The sequence below is a fragment of the Phasianus colchicus genome, chromosome 40 (assembly GCF_987193195.1).
Source record: "Phasianus colchicus chromosome 40, bPhaCol1.hap1.1, whole genome shotgun sequence".
Lineage (NCBI taxonomy): Eukaryota > Metazoa > Chordata > Aves > Galliformes > Phasianidae > Phasianus > Phasianus colchicus.
The window spans coordinates 1,283,477-1,300,142 of NC_143475.1; the positions used below are offsets into that span (position 1 = coordinate 1,283,477).

Genomic DNA, 16,666 nt, shown 5'->3' on the forward strand with positions numbered 1-16,666 from the left:
ATTTCCCACCAGTTTCCCCATTCATTTCCTTAATTTCCCCATTTCCCCCCGGTTTTCCCCACCAATTTCCCACAATTTCCCCATTTCCCCCCAGTTTCCTCATTCATTTCCTTAATTTCCCCATTTCCCCCCGGTTTTCCCCACCAATTTCCCACAGTTTTCCCATTTCCACCCAGTTTCCTCATTCATTTCCTTAATTTCCCCATTTCCCCCCCGGTTTTCCCCATCAATTTCCCACAATTTTCCCATTTCTCCCCAGTTTCCTCATTCATTTCCTTGATTTCCCCATTTCCCCCCTAGTTTCCCCACCAATTTCCCACAATTTTCCAATTTCTCCCCAGTTTCCCCATTCATTTCCTTAATTTCCCCATTTCCCCCCGGTTTTCCCCACCAATTTCCCACAATTTTCCCATTTTCCCCCCCAGTTTCCCCATTCATTTCCTTAATTTCCCCATTTCCCCCCGGTTTTCCCCACCGATTTCCCACAATTTCCCCATTTCCCCCCAGTTTCCCCATTCATTTCCTTAATTTCCCCATTTCCCCCCAGTTTCCCCACCAATTTCCCACAATTTCCCCATTTCCCCCCAGTTTCCTCATTCATTTCCTTAATTTCCCCATTTCCCCCCGGTTTTCCCCACCAATTTCCCACAATTTTCCCATTTCCCCCCAGTTTCCCCATTCATTTCCTTAATTTCCCCATTTCCTCCCGGTTTTCCCCACCAATTTCCCACAATTTCCCCATTTCCCCCCAGTTTCCCCATTCATTTCCTTAATTTTCCCATTTCCCCCCCAGTTTCCCCACCAATTTCCCACAATTTCCCCATTTCCCCCCAGTTTCCCCATTCATTTCCTTAATTTCCCCATTTCCCCCCAATTTCTTCATTCATTTCCTTAATTTCCCCATTTCCCCCCCAATTTCCCCATCCATTTCCACCAGTTTCCCCATTTCCCCTCCAGTTTCCCCATGAATCTCCCCCAGTCTCCCCATTTCTGCCCAGTTTCCCCATTCATTTCCTTAATTTCCCTATTTCCCCCCCAGTTTCCCCATGAATCTCCCCCAATTTCCCCACTTCCCCCCAATTTCCCCATCCATTTCCACCAGTTTCCCCATGAATCTCCCCCATTTTCCCCATTTCTGCCCAGTTTCCCCATTAATTTCCTTAATTTCTCCATTTCCCCTCCAATTTCCTCATTAATTTCCTCAATTTCCCCATTTTCCCTCCAGTTTTCCCCATCAATTTTCCCCAGTTTCCCCGTTTTTCCTCCAATTTCCTCATTCATTTCCGTAATTTCCCCATTTGCCCCCAATTTCCCCAATATTTCCCCCAGTTTCCCCATTTCCCCCCAATTTACTCATCAATTTCCCCCAATTTCCACATTTTCCTCCCTATTTCCCCATGAGTTTCCCCCAGTTTCCCATTTGCCCCCAATTTCCCCAATGTTTCCCCCAATTTCCTCATTCATTTCCCCAGTTTCTCATCAATTTCCCCCAATTTCCCCATTGCCCCCCAATTTCCTCATTCATTTCCCCCAATTTCCCCATTTGCTCCCAATTTCCCCAATATTTCCCCCAATTTCCTCCCAAGTTCCTCATTCATTTCCTTAATTTCCCCATTTACCCCCAATTTCCCCAATAATTTCCCGAATTTCTTCATTATTTTCCCAAAATTCCTCATTATTTTCCCCAATTTCCCCATTAATTTCCTCATTTCACCATAATTTCCTCATAATTTCCCCAATTTCCCCATTTGTTCCTCAATTTCCCCATTAATTTCCCCATTTCCTCCCAATTTCCCTATTAATTCCCCAATTTCCCTGTTAATTTTCCCAATTTCCCCAATAATTCCCCCAATTTCCTCATTGATTTCCCCATTTCCCCCAATTTCCTCATTATTTTCCCCAATTTCCCCATTAATTTCCCAAAATTCCTCATTATTTTCCCCAATTTCCCCATTAATTTCCTCATTTCACCATAATTTCCTCATCAATTTCCCCACTAATTTCCCCATTTGTTCCTCAATTTCCCCATTAATTTCCCCATTTCCTCCCAATTTCCCCAATAATTTCCCCAATTTCTTCATTAATTTCCCAAAATTCCTCATTTTTCCCTCAATTTCCGCATTAATTTTCCCATTTCCCTATTCATTTCCCCATTCATTTCCTCAATTTCCTCATAAATTTCCCCAATTTCCCCATTTCTTCCCCAATTTCCCCGTTCATTTCCCATTTTTCCCCAAATTTCCTCACTTTTCCCCCAAATTTCCCCAATATTCTCTCCTATTTCTTCCCATTTCCCCTCAAATTCCCCCCTTTCCCCCCAAATCTCATTTTTACCCCCATTTCCTCCTGTTTTACCCCCAAATTTTCTCATTTCCCCCCCATTTCCCCCCCATTTCTCCATTTCCCCCAATTTCCTTTACCAAAATTCCCCTTTTTTCCCCCAATTCCCCTTTCTTCCATTTTCCCCCAATTCCCCCCCCATTTTCCCCATTTCCCAAAATCCCCTTTTTCTCCCCCCTCCCCCCTCTCTCTCCCTTTTCCCCCCACCCTTTTCCCCTCCCAATTCCCGCATTTTTCCCAAAATTCCCCTTTTTTCCCCCAATTCCCCCTTTCCCCCATTTTCCCCCAATTCCTCCCCAATTTCCCCCATTTCCCAAAATCCTCTTTTTTTCCCCTATTCTTCCCATTCCACCTTTCCCCCCCCACCCTTTTTTCATCCCAATTCCCCCATTTTTCCCAAAATTCCCCTTTTTTCCCCCAATTCCCCCTTTCCCCCATTTTCCCTCCATTCCTCCACAATTTTCCCCAATTCCCCTTTTCCCCCATTTTCCCCCAATTCCTCCCCAATTTCCCCCATTTCCCAAAATCCCCTTTTTCTCCCCCCTCCCCCCTCTCCGTCCCTTCCCCCCCCACCCTTTTTCCCTCCCAATTCCCGCATTTTTCCCAAAATTCCCCTTTTTTCCCCCAATTTCCCCTTTTCCCCATTTTCCCCCAATTCCTCCCCAATTTTCCCCATTTCCCAAAATCCTCTTTTTTTCCCCTATTCTTCCGATTCCACCTATTCCCCCCCACCCTTTTTCCCTCCCAATTCCCCCATTTTTCCCAAAATTCCCCTTTTTTCCCCCAATTCCCCCTTTCCCCCATTTTCCCTCCATTCCTCCACAATTTTCCCCAATTCCCCTTTTCCCCCATTTTCCCCCAATTCCTCCCCAATTTCCCCCATTTCCCAAAATCCCCTTTTTCTCCCCCCTCCCCCCCCCCTCCTTTCCCCCCCCACCCTTTTTCCCTCCCAATTCCCCCATTTTTCCCAAAATTCCCCTTTTTTCCCCCAATTCCCCCTTTCCCCCATTTTCCCCCAATTCCTCCCCAATTTCCCCCATTTCCCAAAATCCTCTTTTTTTCCCCCATTCTTCCGATTCCACCTTTCCCCCCCCACCCTTTTTCCCTCCCAATTCCCGCATTTTTCCCAAAATTCCCTTTTTTTCCCCCAATTCCCCCTTTCCCCCATTTTCCCTCCATTCCTCCACAATTTTCCCCAATTCCCCTTTTCCCCCATTTTCCCCCAATTCCCCCCCAATTTCGCCCATTTCCCCAAATCCCCTTTTTCTCCCCCCTCCCCCCTCCCTCCTTTCCCCCCCCACCCTTTTTCACTCCCAATTCCCGCATTTTTCCCAAAATTCCCCTTTTTTCCCCCAATTCCCCCTTTCCCCCATTTTCCCCCAATTCCTCCCCAATTTCCCCCATTTCCCAAAATCCCCTTTTTTTCCCCTATTCTTCCCATTCCACCTTTCCCCCCCCACCCTTTTTCCATCCCAATTCCCGCATTTTTCCCAAAATTCCCTTTTTTTCCCCCAATTCCCCCTTTCCCCCATTTTCCATCCATTCCTCCACAATTTTCCCCAATTCCCCTTTCCCCCATTTTCCCCCAATTCCTCCCCAATTTCCCCCATTTCCCAAAATCCCCTTTTTCTCCCCCCTCCCCCCTCTCTCTCCCTTTCCCCCCCACCCTTTTTCCCTCCCAATTCCCCCATTTTTCCCAAAATTCCCCTTTTTTCCCCCAATTCCCCCTTTCTCCCATTTTCCCCCAATTCCTCCCCAATTTCCCCCATTTCCCAAAATCCTCTTTTTTTCCCCTATTCTTCCCATTCCACCTTTCCCCCCCCACCCTTTATCCCTCCCAATTCCCCCATTTTTCCCAAAATTCCCCTTTTTTCCCCCAATTCCCCTTTCTTCCATTTTCCTCCATTTCCCCCCCCATTTTTCCCATTTCCCAAAATCCCCTTTTTCTCCCCCCTCCCCCCCCTCCCCCCTTTCCCCCCCCACCCTCCCCCGTCCACCAATCCCCCCCTTTTTCCCCAAAACCCCACTTTTTCACCCCATTTCCCCCCCCCCCCGCTCACCTCCACCCACCACGTTGACCAACGCTCTGCTTCTGACCCCGCCCACCCGACAAACGTAGGGCCCCGATTGGCTGAGCCGGAGGCGGGGCAACAACAAAGCCCCGCCCTCTCCCAGCCCCAAAGCCCCGCCCCTCCGACCGACAGCCAATAGGAGGAGGGGCGGAGCTCCGGCCACGCCCCCTCGCGTCCAACGTAACCGCGGGGGGAGAAACGAGGGGGGGGAACCGCGGAGGGCGGAGTCACAGCGGAGCAGCGCCGAACCTGGGGATATATCGGGATATATCGGGATATATCGGGACATATCGGGATATATTGGGACATATCTGGGATATATGGGGGCATATGGGAACCTATGGGGAAGTGTGGGGACGTATGGGGACATATCGGGATATATAGGGACATATGGGGCTATATTGGGACATATCAGGAGATATCGGGACATATCGGGACATGTGGGGACATATCGGGACATATAGGGGACATATGGGGGCATATGGGGACATATGGGGACGTGTGGGGACGTATGGGGACATATTGGGATATATAGGGACATTTGGGGATATATCGGGACATATCAGGAGATATCGGGACATATGGGGACGTATTGGGACATATAGGGCAATATGGGGACATGTTGGGACCCCATGGAAACCATAGGGACCCACAGGGACATATAGGGGCACATTGGGACCACGGGGACCCCATGGACCCCATAGGGACCCCATAGGGACCCATAGAGATCCATGGACCCCATAGGGACACATAGGGACACATGGAGACCCCATAGATCACATAGAGACCCATAGAAACCCCATAAAGCCCCATAGAACCCCATAAAACCCCACAAAGCCCCATAGAAACCACATAAAACCCCATAGAACCCCATAAAACCCCACAGAGCCCCATAGAAACCCCATAAAACCCCATAGAACCCCATAAAACCCCACAGAGCCCCATAAAACCCCACAGAGCCCCATAGAAAACACATAAAGCCCCATAGAAACCCCATAAAAGCCCAGAGAACCCCATAGAACCCCATAAAGCCCCATTTCCTGACCCCATTGCCACCCCATAAGACCCTGACCCCATTTCTCAACCCCATTGGCACCCCGTTATGGGAATTGGCCCCACAGATCCCAAAGAGCCCCATAGAACCCCTATAAAGCCCCATAAAACCCCATAAAACCACACAGAGCCCCATAGAAACCCCATAAAGCCACATAGAACCCCATAAAGCGCCATAGAACCCCATAAAGCCCCATAGAAAACCACAGAGCCCCATGAAACCCCATAAAACCCCACAGTGCCCCATAGAATCCCCATAGAGCCACATAAAACCCCATAGAGCCCCACAGAGCCCCATAGAAACCCCCATAAAACCCCATAAAGCCCCATAAAACCCCATGGAGCCCCATAGAGCCCCATAAAACCCCATAAAACCCCATAGAGCCCCATAAAACCCCATGGAGCCCCATAGAGCCCCATAAAACCCCATAAAACCCCATAGAGCCCCATAAAACCCCATGGAGCACCATAGAGCCCCATAAAACCCCATAAAACCCCATAGAGCCCCATAAAACCCCATGGAGCCCCATCGAGCCCCATAGAACCCCACAGAGCCCCATAGAAACCCTATAAAGCCCCATAAAACCCCATAAAGCTTCACAGAACCACACAGAGCCCCATAAAACCCCATAAAGCCCCATAGAAACCCCATAAAATCCCACAGGACCCCCATAGAAACCCCATAGAGCCCCATAGAAACCCCATAAAACCCCATAAAACCCCATAAAACCCCACAGAGCCCCATAGAAACCCCATAAAGCCCCATAAAACCCCATAAAACCCCATAAAACCAGACAGAACCCCCATAAAGCCCCATAGAACCCCATAGAAACCCCTTTGAACCCCACCGAACCCCATAGAGCCCCATAGAAACCCCATAAAGCCCCATAAAACCCCATAAAGCCCCATAGAGACCCCATAAAACCCCATAAAGCCCCATAGAGCCCCATAAAACCCCATGGAGCCCCATCGAGCCCCATAGAACCCCACAGAGCCCCATAGAAACCCTATAAAGCCCCATAAAACCCCATAAAGCTCCATAGAACCCCACAAAGCCCCGTAGGAACCCCATAAAGCCCCATAGAACCCCATAAAATCCCACAGGACCCCCATAGAAACCCCATAGAGCCCCATAGAAACCCCATAAAACCCCATAAAACCCCATAAAACCAGACAGAACCCCCATAAAGCCCCATAGAACCCCATAAAACCCCAGCGAACCCCATAGAGCCCCACAGAAACCCCATAAAGCCCCATAAAACCCCATAAAGCCCCATAAAACCCCATAGAGCCCCATAGAAACCCCATAAAGCGCCATCGAACCCCATAAAACCCCATCGAACCTCATAGAGCCCCATAGAAACCCTATAAAACCCGATAAAGCCCCATAGAACCCCATAAAACCCCATAAAACCCCATCGAACCCCATAGAATCCCATAAAGCCCCATAGAGCCCCATAAAGCCCCATAAAACCCCATAGAAACCCCATAAAACCCCTTTGAACCCCATTGAACCCCATAGAGCCCCATGGAAACCCCATAAAGCCCCATAAAGCCCCATAGAGCCCCATAGAGACCCTATAGAGCCGCATAGAAACCCCATAAAACCCCATAAAGCCCCATAGAACCCCATAAAACCCCATCGAACCCCATAGAGCCCCACAGAGCCCCATTAAGCCCCATAGAAACCCCATAAAACTCCATAAAGCCCCATAAAACCCCATAGAGCCCCATAGAAACCCCATAAAACCCCATAGAGCCCCATAAAACCCCATTAAGCCCCATAGAAACCCCATAAAACCCCACAGAGCCCCATAAAACCCCACAAAACCCCACAAAACCCCATAGAGCCCCATAGAACCCCATAAAACCCCATCGAACCCCATAGAATCCCATAAAGCCCCATGGAAACCCCATAGAGACCCCATAGAGCCCCATAGAACCCCACAAAACCCTCATCAAACCCCATAGAATCCCATAAAGCCCCATAGAGCCCCATAGAAACCCCATAAAACCCCTTTGAACCCCATCGAACCCCATAGAGCCCCATAAAACCCCATAGAGCCCCATAGAGACCCTATAGAGCCGCATAGAAACCCCACAGAGCCCCCTAGAAACCCCATAAAACCCCATAAAGCCCCATAGAACCCCATAAAACCCCATCGAACCCCATAGAGCCCCATAGAAACCCCATAAAACCCCATCGAACCCCATAGAATCCCATAAAGCCCCATAAAGCCCCATAGAAACCCCATAGAAACTCCATAAAACCCCATAGAGGCCCATAGAACCCCATAAAACCCCATAGAGCCCCATAGAACCCCATAAAACCCCATCGAACCCCATAGAATCCCCTAAAGCCCCATAAAACCCCATAAAACCCCATAAATCCCCATAAAGCCCCATAAAACCCCATAGAGACCCCATAGAGACCCCATAGAGCCCCATAGAAACCCCATAAAACCCCATAGAGCCCCATAGAACCCCATAAAACCCCATCGAACCCCATAGAATCCCATAAAGCCCCATAAAACCCCACAAAACCCCACAAAACCCCACAAAACCCCATAACCCCCCCCCCCCCCAAACCCGGATCATCACCCACCGGTGGCCGTCGCTTTTAGGGTGACCCCATAAACCGCCCCAAACCCCATAAAGCAGAGCAGGGCCAGCAGCTCCGCCATGCTTATAGGGTCAGAAATAGGGACAGGATGTGGCGTCACTTATAGGGCCGTGGGCCGTGACCGAAAAAGGGGAGGGTTTGGGGTGGGGGGGTCCCTGGGGACCCTACAGGTGGCACCGCGTCTCCTCCCAACCCCAAACTTTCTCATCGACCCTATTTCTCCACCCTATGGGCGGCCCTATATCACATCGTCCCCGTTTCCCGACCCCATTGGCAACCCGTTATGGGATTTGGCCCCACAGATCCCATAAAACCCCATAAAACCCCATGGAACCCCATAAAACCCCACAGAGCCCCATAGAAAGCCCATAAAGCCCCATAGAACCCCGCAGAGCCCCATAAAACCCCATAAAACCCCATAAAACCCCATGGAACCCCATAAAACCCCCACAGAGCCCCATGGAAACCCCATAAAACCCCATAAAACCCCGCAGAGCCCCATAAAACCCCATAAAACCCCATCGAACCCCACAGAGCCCCATAGAAACCCCATAAAGCCCCATAGAACCCCATAGAACCCCATAAAACCCCATTGAACCCCAAAAAACACCATAAAGCCCCATAGAACCCCATAAAACCCCATCGAACCCCATAGAAACCCCATAAAGCCCCATAAAACCCCATAGAGCCCCATAGAACCCCATAAAACCCCATAAAACCCCCACAGAGCCCCATGGAAACCCCATAAAACCCCATAAAACCCCATAGAAACCCCATAAAACCCCATGGAACCCCATAAAACCCCACAGAGCCCCATAGAATCCCATAAAACCCCACAGAGCCCCATAGAAACCCCATAAAGCCCCATAGAACCCCATAAAACCCCACAGAGCCCCATAAAACCCCATAAAACCCCATAGAAACCCCATAAAACCCCATTTCCTGACCCCATTGCCACCCCATAAGACCCTGACCCCATTTCTCGACCCCATTGGCACCCCGTTATGGGATTTGGCCCCATAGATCCCACAGAGCCCCATAAAACCCCATAAAGCCCTATAGAACCCCCACAGAAACCCCACAGAGCCCCATAAAACCCCATAAAACCCCATAAAGCCCCATAGAACCCCATAAAACCCCACAAAACCCCACAGAGCCCCATAAAACCCCATAAAGCCCCATAGAACCCCATTAAACCCCATCGAACCCCACAGAGCCCCATAGAAACCGCATAAAGCCCCATAGAACCCCACAGAGCCCCATGGAACCCCATAAAACCCCATAAAACCCCATAAAGCCCCATAGAACCCCATAAAACCCCACAGAACCCCATAAAACCCCATGGAACCCCATAAAACCCCACAGAGCCCCATAAAACCCCATAAAGCGCCATAGAACCCCATAGTACCCCATAGAACCCCATAAAACCCCATAAAACCCCACAGATACTCCATAAAACCCCACAGAGCCCCATAGAACCCCATAAAACCCCACAGAGCCCCATAAAACCCCATAAAGCCCCATAGAACCCCATAGAGCCCCATAGAAACCCCATAAAACCCCATAAAACCCCATAAAGCCCCCATAGAACCCCATAAAACCCCATCGAACCCCACAGAGCCCCATAAAACCCCATAAAACCCCATCGAACCCCACAGAACCCCATAGAAACCCCACAGAGCCCCCATAGAACCCCATAAAACCCCATAAAACCCCATAAAGCCCCATAGAACCCCATAAAACCCCCACAGAGCCCCATGGAAACCCCATAAAACCCCACAGAACCCCATAAAACCCCATAAAGCCCCATAGAACCCCATAGTACCCCATAGAACCCCATAAAACCCCATAAAACCCCACAGATAATCCATAAAACCCCACAGAGCCCCATAGAACCCCATAGAGCCCCATAAAACCCCATAAAACCTCACAGAGCCCCATAAAACGCCATAAAGCCCCATAGAACCCTCATAAAACCCCATAAAACCCCATCGAACCACATAAAACCCCACAGAGCCCCATAAAACCCCATAAAACCCCATTGAACCCCATAAAACCCCATAAAGCCCCATAGAAACCCCATAGAAACCCCATAAAGCCCCATAGAACCCCATAAAACCCCATAGAACCCCATAAAGCCCCCATAGAACCCCATAAAACCCCATAAAACCCCATAAAACCCCCATAGATCCCCATAAAACCCTATAAAACCCCATTTCCCGACCCCGTTGTCCCTTTATGGGACACCGTTATGGGGTCAGCGGGTTTTCTGGGGCCCTATAAATCACAGCCAACACAGGCAGCTTTTTGGGGTCGTTTATTGCCACGCCGTCCCCGTCCCGACCCCATAACCTTCCCCCCCCATCCCGTATCCCATATCCACGGGTCTTTTTATGGGGTTTTTATGGGGCCGTTGTGGGGTATTTGGTGCCCCCATAGATATGGGGCAGGATTTAGGGGGGAACTTATAGGGGAACGGGGAAACAATGGGGGAAATGGGGATTTTGGGGTCAGCGGGGACATTGGGGTCACAATGGGGTCAGTGGGGGAAATGGGGTCAATGGGGGAATGGGATCAATGGGGTCAATGGGGTCACAATGGGGTCAATGGGGGAAATGGGAACTTTGGGGTCAACGGGGAAATGGGGTCACAATGGGGTCAATGGGGGAAATGGGAACTTTGGGGTCAATGGGGACACTGGGGTCACAATGGGGTCAATGGGGGAAATGGGGACAATGGGGTCAATGGGGACATTGGGGTCACAATGGGGTCAATGGGGGAAATGGGGACTATGGGGACTTTGGGGACTTTGGGGTCAATGGGGACATTGGGGTCACAATGGGGTCAATGGGGCCACAATGGGGTCAATAGGGGAAATGGGGACATTGGGGTCACAATGGGGTCAGTGCAGGAAATGGGGTCACAACGGGGTCACAGTGGGGTCACAACGGGGTCAATGGGGTCACAATGGGGTCAGTGCAGGAAATGGGGTCACAACGGGGTCACAGTGGGGTCACAACGGGGTCAATGGGGTCACAATGGGGTCAGTGCAGGAAATGGGGTCACAATGGGGTCAGAACGAGGTCACAATGGGGTCAATGGGGTCACAATGGGGTCAATCCAGGAAATGGGGTCACAAGGGTCACAATGGGGTCACAATGGGGTCAATGGGGTCACAAGGATCACAATGGGGTCAATCCAGGAAATGGGGTCACAATGGGGTCAGTGCAGGAAATGGGGTCACAATGGGGTCAATGGGGTCAAAGGGGTCACAATGGGGTCAATGGGGTCACAATGGGGTCAATGGGGTCAATGGGGTCAGTGGGGGAAATGGGATCAATGGGGTCAAAGGGATCACAATGGGGTCAATGGGGGAAATGGGGTCACAATGGGGTCACAATGGGGTCAATGGGGTCACAATGGGGTCAATGGGGTCATTGGGGTCACAATGGGGCCACAATGGGGACATTGGGGTCACAATTGGGTCACAATGGAGTCAATGGGGTAAATGGGGTCACAATGGGGTCACAATGGAGTCAATGGGGTAAATGGGGTCACAAGGGTCACAATGGGGTCACAATGGGGTCAATGGGGTCATGATGGGGTCAGAACGGGGTCAATGGGGTCACAAGGGTCACAATGGGGTTGCAATAGGGTCAATGAAGGAAATGGGGTCAGAATGGGGTCACAATGAGGTCAATGGGGGAAATGGGGTCACAATGGGGTCAATGGGGTCAGAATGGGGTCAATGGGGACATTGGGGTCACAATGGGGTCACAATGGGGGAAATGGGGCCACAATGGGGTCAGTGCAGGAAATGGGGTCACAATGGGGTCACAATGGGGTCACAACGGGGTCAATCCAGGAAATGGGGTCACAATGGGGTCACAGTGGGGTCACAACGGGGTCAATGGGGTCACAATGGGGTCAGTGCAGGAAATGGGGTCACAGTGGGGTCACAATGGGGTCACAGTGGGGTCACAACGGGGTCAATGGGGTCAGAATGGGGGACGACGCAGCCGAGGTAGCTCAGAACAGTGTCATGTGACCCCTGTCCCAAACATGGACAGGAAGTGACGTCAGGAGTGACAGGAAGTGAGGTCAGTAGAGACAGGAAGTGACGTCAGTGCCGCCAGGAAGTGGTGTTAGTACTGACAGGAAGTGACATCAGTAGTGCCAGGAAGTGATATCAGTAGAGACAGGAAGTGAGGTCAGTAGAGACAGGAAGTGACGTCAGTGCCGCCAGGAAGTGAGGTCAGTAGACACAGGAAGTGACATCAGTAATACCAGGAAGTGAGGTCAGTAGTGAAAGGAAGTGATGTAAGTACTGACAGGACGTGATGTCAGTGGCGCCAGGAAGTGAGGTCAGTAGTGACAGGAAGTGGCATCAGTGCCGCCAGGAAGTCAGATCACTAGAGACAGGAAGTGAGGTCAGTAGAGACAGGAAATGAGGTCAGTAGGGACAGGAAGAGATGTCAGTGGCGCCAGGAAGTGACGTCAGCAGTGCCAGGAAGTGACGTCAGTGACGCCAGGAAGTGGGGTCAGTAAAGACAGGAAGTGACGTCAGTAGTGTCAGGAAGTGGTGTTGGTAGTGACAGGAAGTGACATTAATAGCGTAAGGAAGTGGTGTCCATACCAACAGGAAGTGGCGTCAATAGCGACAGGAAATGATGTCATGAGTGACAAGAAGTGAGATCAATAGCAGCAGGAAGTGACAGCAATCGCGACCGGAAGTGACGTCATTAGCAGCAGGAAGTGACGTCATTAGCAGCAGGAAGTGACGTCAGTAACAACAGGAAGTGAGAACAATAGCAGCAGGAAGCGACGTCAGTAGAGACAGGAAGTGATGTCAATAGTGACAGGAAGTGACATCAATAACGACAGGAAGTGACATCAGAAGTGGCCAGCGATGTCAGTATTGTTCCAGAAGAGACTTCCACAGCTTCAGGAAGTGACATCACTAGTGACAGGAAGTGACGTCAGCAGCAACAGGAAGTGCCGTCAGTAGAGACAGGAAGTGCTCAACCCAACCCACACGCACCCTCCGAATGGAGGGAGGGCGGGGCTAAGGCACGGGACCGGCCAATCAGCAGCGAGCAAGGGGGCGGGGCTAAGGCACGGAGCCAGCCAATCAGCATCGAGCAAGGGGGCGGGGCTCAGCCGGCGGTCACTGAAGCAGCGATGATGGTGATGAGGATAACGAGGGTGAGGACGAGGCAGGCGGCCATCATGAAGCGTTTCTGGGGGGATTAATGAGGGATTATGGGGGATTATGGGGGATTATGGGAGGATTAAGGATGGATTAAGGGGGGGTTGGGGGGATTATGGGGGGATTAAGGGGGATTATAGGGGGATTATGAGGGATTATGGGGGATTGTGAGGATTATGGGGGATTATGGGGGGATTATGGGGGATTATGGGCGGATTAAGGGGGGATTATGGGGAGATTATGGGGTATTATGAGGGATTATGGGGAATTATGGGGGACTATGGGGGATTATGGGGGATTATGGGGGATAATGGGGGATTATGGGGGGATTATGGGGGATTATGGGGGATGATGGGGACTATGGGGGGATTAAGGGGGGATTATGGGGGATTATGAGAGGATTATGGGGGATTATGGGGGATAATGGGGATTATAGGGGGATTATGAGGGATTATGGGGATTATGGGGGATTATGGGGGATTGTGAGGATTATGGGGGATTAAGGGGGGATTATGGGGATTATGGGGTGATTATAAGGGGATTATGGGGATTGTGGGGGATAATGGGGATTAAAGGGGGATTATGAGTGATTATGGGGGATTATGGGGGGATTATGTGGGATTATGGGTGGATTAAGGGGGGATTATGGGGAGATTATGGGGTATTATGAGGGATTATGGGGGATTATGGGGGACTATGGGGGATTATGGGGGATAATGGGGGATTATGGGGGGATTATGGGGGATTATGGGGAATTATGAGGATTATGGGGGATTAAGGGGGGATTATGGGGGATTATGGCGTATTATGGGGGGATTAAGGGGGGATTATGAGGATTATGGGGGGATTATGGGAGGATTAAGGGTGGATTAAGGGGGGGTTGGGGGGATTATGGGGGGATTAAGGGGGATTATGAGGGATTATGGGGGATTATGGGGGATTATGGGGGGATTAAGGGGGGATTATGGGGATTATGGGGGGATTATGGGGGATTAAGGGGGGATTATGGGGGGTTACGGGGGATTATGGGGGGATGAAGGGGGGATGAAGGGGGGATTATGGGGGGATTATGGGGGATTAATGAGGGATTATGGGGGATTAATGAGAATAATGGGGGATTAATTAGAATAATGGGTATTAATGGGGGATTATGGGGGATTTATTGGGGATTAAGGGGGATTATGGGAGGATTAATGAGGGATTATGCGGGATTATGGGGGATTAAGGGGGGATTATGAAGGAATAAAGGGGGGAAAAGGGGGGATTATGGGGGATTATAGAGGATAAATGGGGGATTATGGGGGATTAATGAGAATAATGGGGGATTAATGGGGGATTATGGGGGATTAATTGGAGATTAAGGGGGATTATGGGGGATTAAGGGGATTATGAAGGAATAATGGGGGATTAAGGGGGATTATGGGGGATTATAGAGGATAAATGGGGGATTACGGGGGATTAATGACTATAAGGGGGATTAATGGGGGATTATGGGGGATAAATGAGAATAATGGAGGATTAATGAGAATAATGGGGGATTAATGAGGGATTATGGGGGATTAATTGGGGACTAATGGGAATTATGGGAGGATTAATGAGGGACTATGCGGGATTATGGGGGACTGAGGGGGATTATGGGGGATTATGATGGAATAATGGGGGATTATAAAGGATAAATGGGGGATTATGAGGGATTAACGAGGATAAGGGGGGATTATGGGGGTTATGAGGGATTAATTAGAATAACGGGTATTAATGATGGATTAGGGGAGATTAATTGGGGATTAAGGGGGATTATGGGAGTATTAATGAGGGATTATGCGGGATTATGGGGGATTAAGGGGGACTATGTGGGATTATGGGGGATTATGGGGGATTATGAAGGAATAATGGGGGATTATAGAGGATAAAAGGGGGATTATGGGGGATTAATGAGAATGGGGCTGCTATGGGGCGGCTATGGGGCAGCTATGGGGCAGCTATGGGGCAGCTATGGGGTATCTATGGGGCAGCTATGGGGCGGCTATGGGGCAGCTATGGGGCGGCTATGGGGCGGCTATGGGGCGGCTATGGGGCGGCTATGGGGCAGCTATGGGGCGGCTATGGGGCGGCTATGGGGCGGCTATGGGGCAGCTATGGGGCGGCTATGGGGCAGCTATGGGGCGGCTATGGGGCGGCTATGGGGCAGCTATGGGGCAGCTATGGGGTATCTATGGGGCAGCTATGGGGCGGCTATGGGGCGGCTATGGGGTGGCTATGGGGCGGCTATGGGGCAGCTATGGGGCAGCTATGGGGTATCTATGATGCAGCTATGGGGCGGCTATGGGGCGGCTATGGGGCGGCTATGGGGCAGCTATGGGGTATCTATGGGGTATCTATGGGGCAGCTATGGGGCAGCTATGGGGTATCTATGGGGCGGCTATGGGGCAGCTATGGGGCAGCTATGGGGTATCTATGGGGTATCTATGGGGCAGCTATGGGGCAGCTATGGGGTATCTATGGGGTATCTATGGGGCAGCTATGGGGCAGCTATGGGGTATCTATGGGGCAGCTATGGGGTATCTATGGGGCGGCTATGGGGCAGCTATGGGGCGGCTATGGGGCGGCTATGGGGCAGCTATGGGGTATCTATGGGGTATCTATGGGGCAGCTATGGGGCAGCTATGGGGTATCTATGGGGTATCTATGGGGTATCTATGGGGCAGCTATGGGGCAGCTATGGGGTATCTATGGGGCAGCTATGGGGTATCTATGGGGCGGCTATGGGGCAGCTATGGGGCAGCTATGGGGCGGCTATGGGGCGGCTATGGGGCGGCTATGGGGCAGCTGTGGGTCGCACCCTCCTGGCCTTGCCCTGCTGTTCCCGCGCCGTCCTGAGCTGCCGCTGCCCTTTGTGCACCGCCGTCCCCGACTGCAGGATGTGCAGCTCGATGCGATTGATGGCCTCACCCTGAAACCAGTACGGACCAGTAGAAACCAGTAGGAACCGGTACGGTCCGGTAGGAACCGGTAGACACCAGTATGCACCGGTAGAAACCGTTAGGAACCAGTATAAACCAGTATACGTCACTACGGACCAGTATGGACCAGTTTCAACAGAATGGAGCAGTATGGGTGTGTAGGGACCAGTACAGACCAGTATGGACCAGTATAAACCAGTATAAGTCACTACAGACCAGTATGGACCTATATAAACCAGTACTGACCAGTACAGACCAGTACAGACCAGTATAAGCCAGTATATACCAGTATAAGTCACAACGGACCAGTATGGACCAGTTTCAACAGAATGGAGCAGTATGGGTGTGTAGGGACCTGTATGGACCAGTATGGACCAGTATGGACCAGTATGGACCAGTATAAACCAGT

The 16,666-nt window shown here is 50.8% G+C and overlaps 2 protein-coding genes across 9 annotated transcripts in view; both read right to left on the reverse strand.

Annotated features, from left to right (window-relative positions):
• Positions 1–8,438, reverse strand: part of LOC116241183 (uncharacterized) — a 41,794-nt gene extending 33,356 nt beyond the window's left edge. For 3 of the 8 annotated variants that reach the window (XR_016461364.1, XM_090130346.1, XM_090130342.1), the window contains exons 1-2: positions 8,071–8,431; positions 4,401–4,661 (exon numbers count right to left, since the gene is read on the reverse strand). Coding sequence is in view for 7 of the 8 variants with exons in the window: in XM_090130346.1 (XP_089986472.1) it covers positions 4,401–4,661; positions 8,071–8,149 (340 nt within the window). In the remaining variant the exon portion in view is untranslated. Of the gene's footprint in view, positions 1–4,400; positions 4,662–8,070 lie in introns of all 8 variants that reach the window. The other 5 variants (XM_090130345.1, XM_090130344.1, XM_090130347.1 and 2 more) reach the window with 4 other exon arrangements.
• A 3,076-nt stretch (positions 8,439–11,514) lies between these two features.
• Positions 11,515–16,666, reverse strand: part of STX4 (syntaxin 4) — a 38,517-nt gene continuing 33,365 nt past the window's right edge. The window contains exons 9-10 of the mRNA XM_090130311.1: positions 16,137–16,247; positions 11,515–13,328 (exon numbers count right to left, since the gene is read on the reverse strand). Of these exons, the coding sequence (XP_089986437.1) occupies positions 13,245–13,328; positions 16,137–16,247 (195 nt within the window). The 3' untranslated portion in view covers positions 11,515–13,244. The remainder of the gene's footprint in view (positions 13,329–16,136; positions 16,248–16,666) is intronic.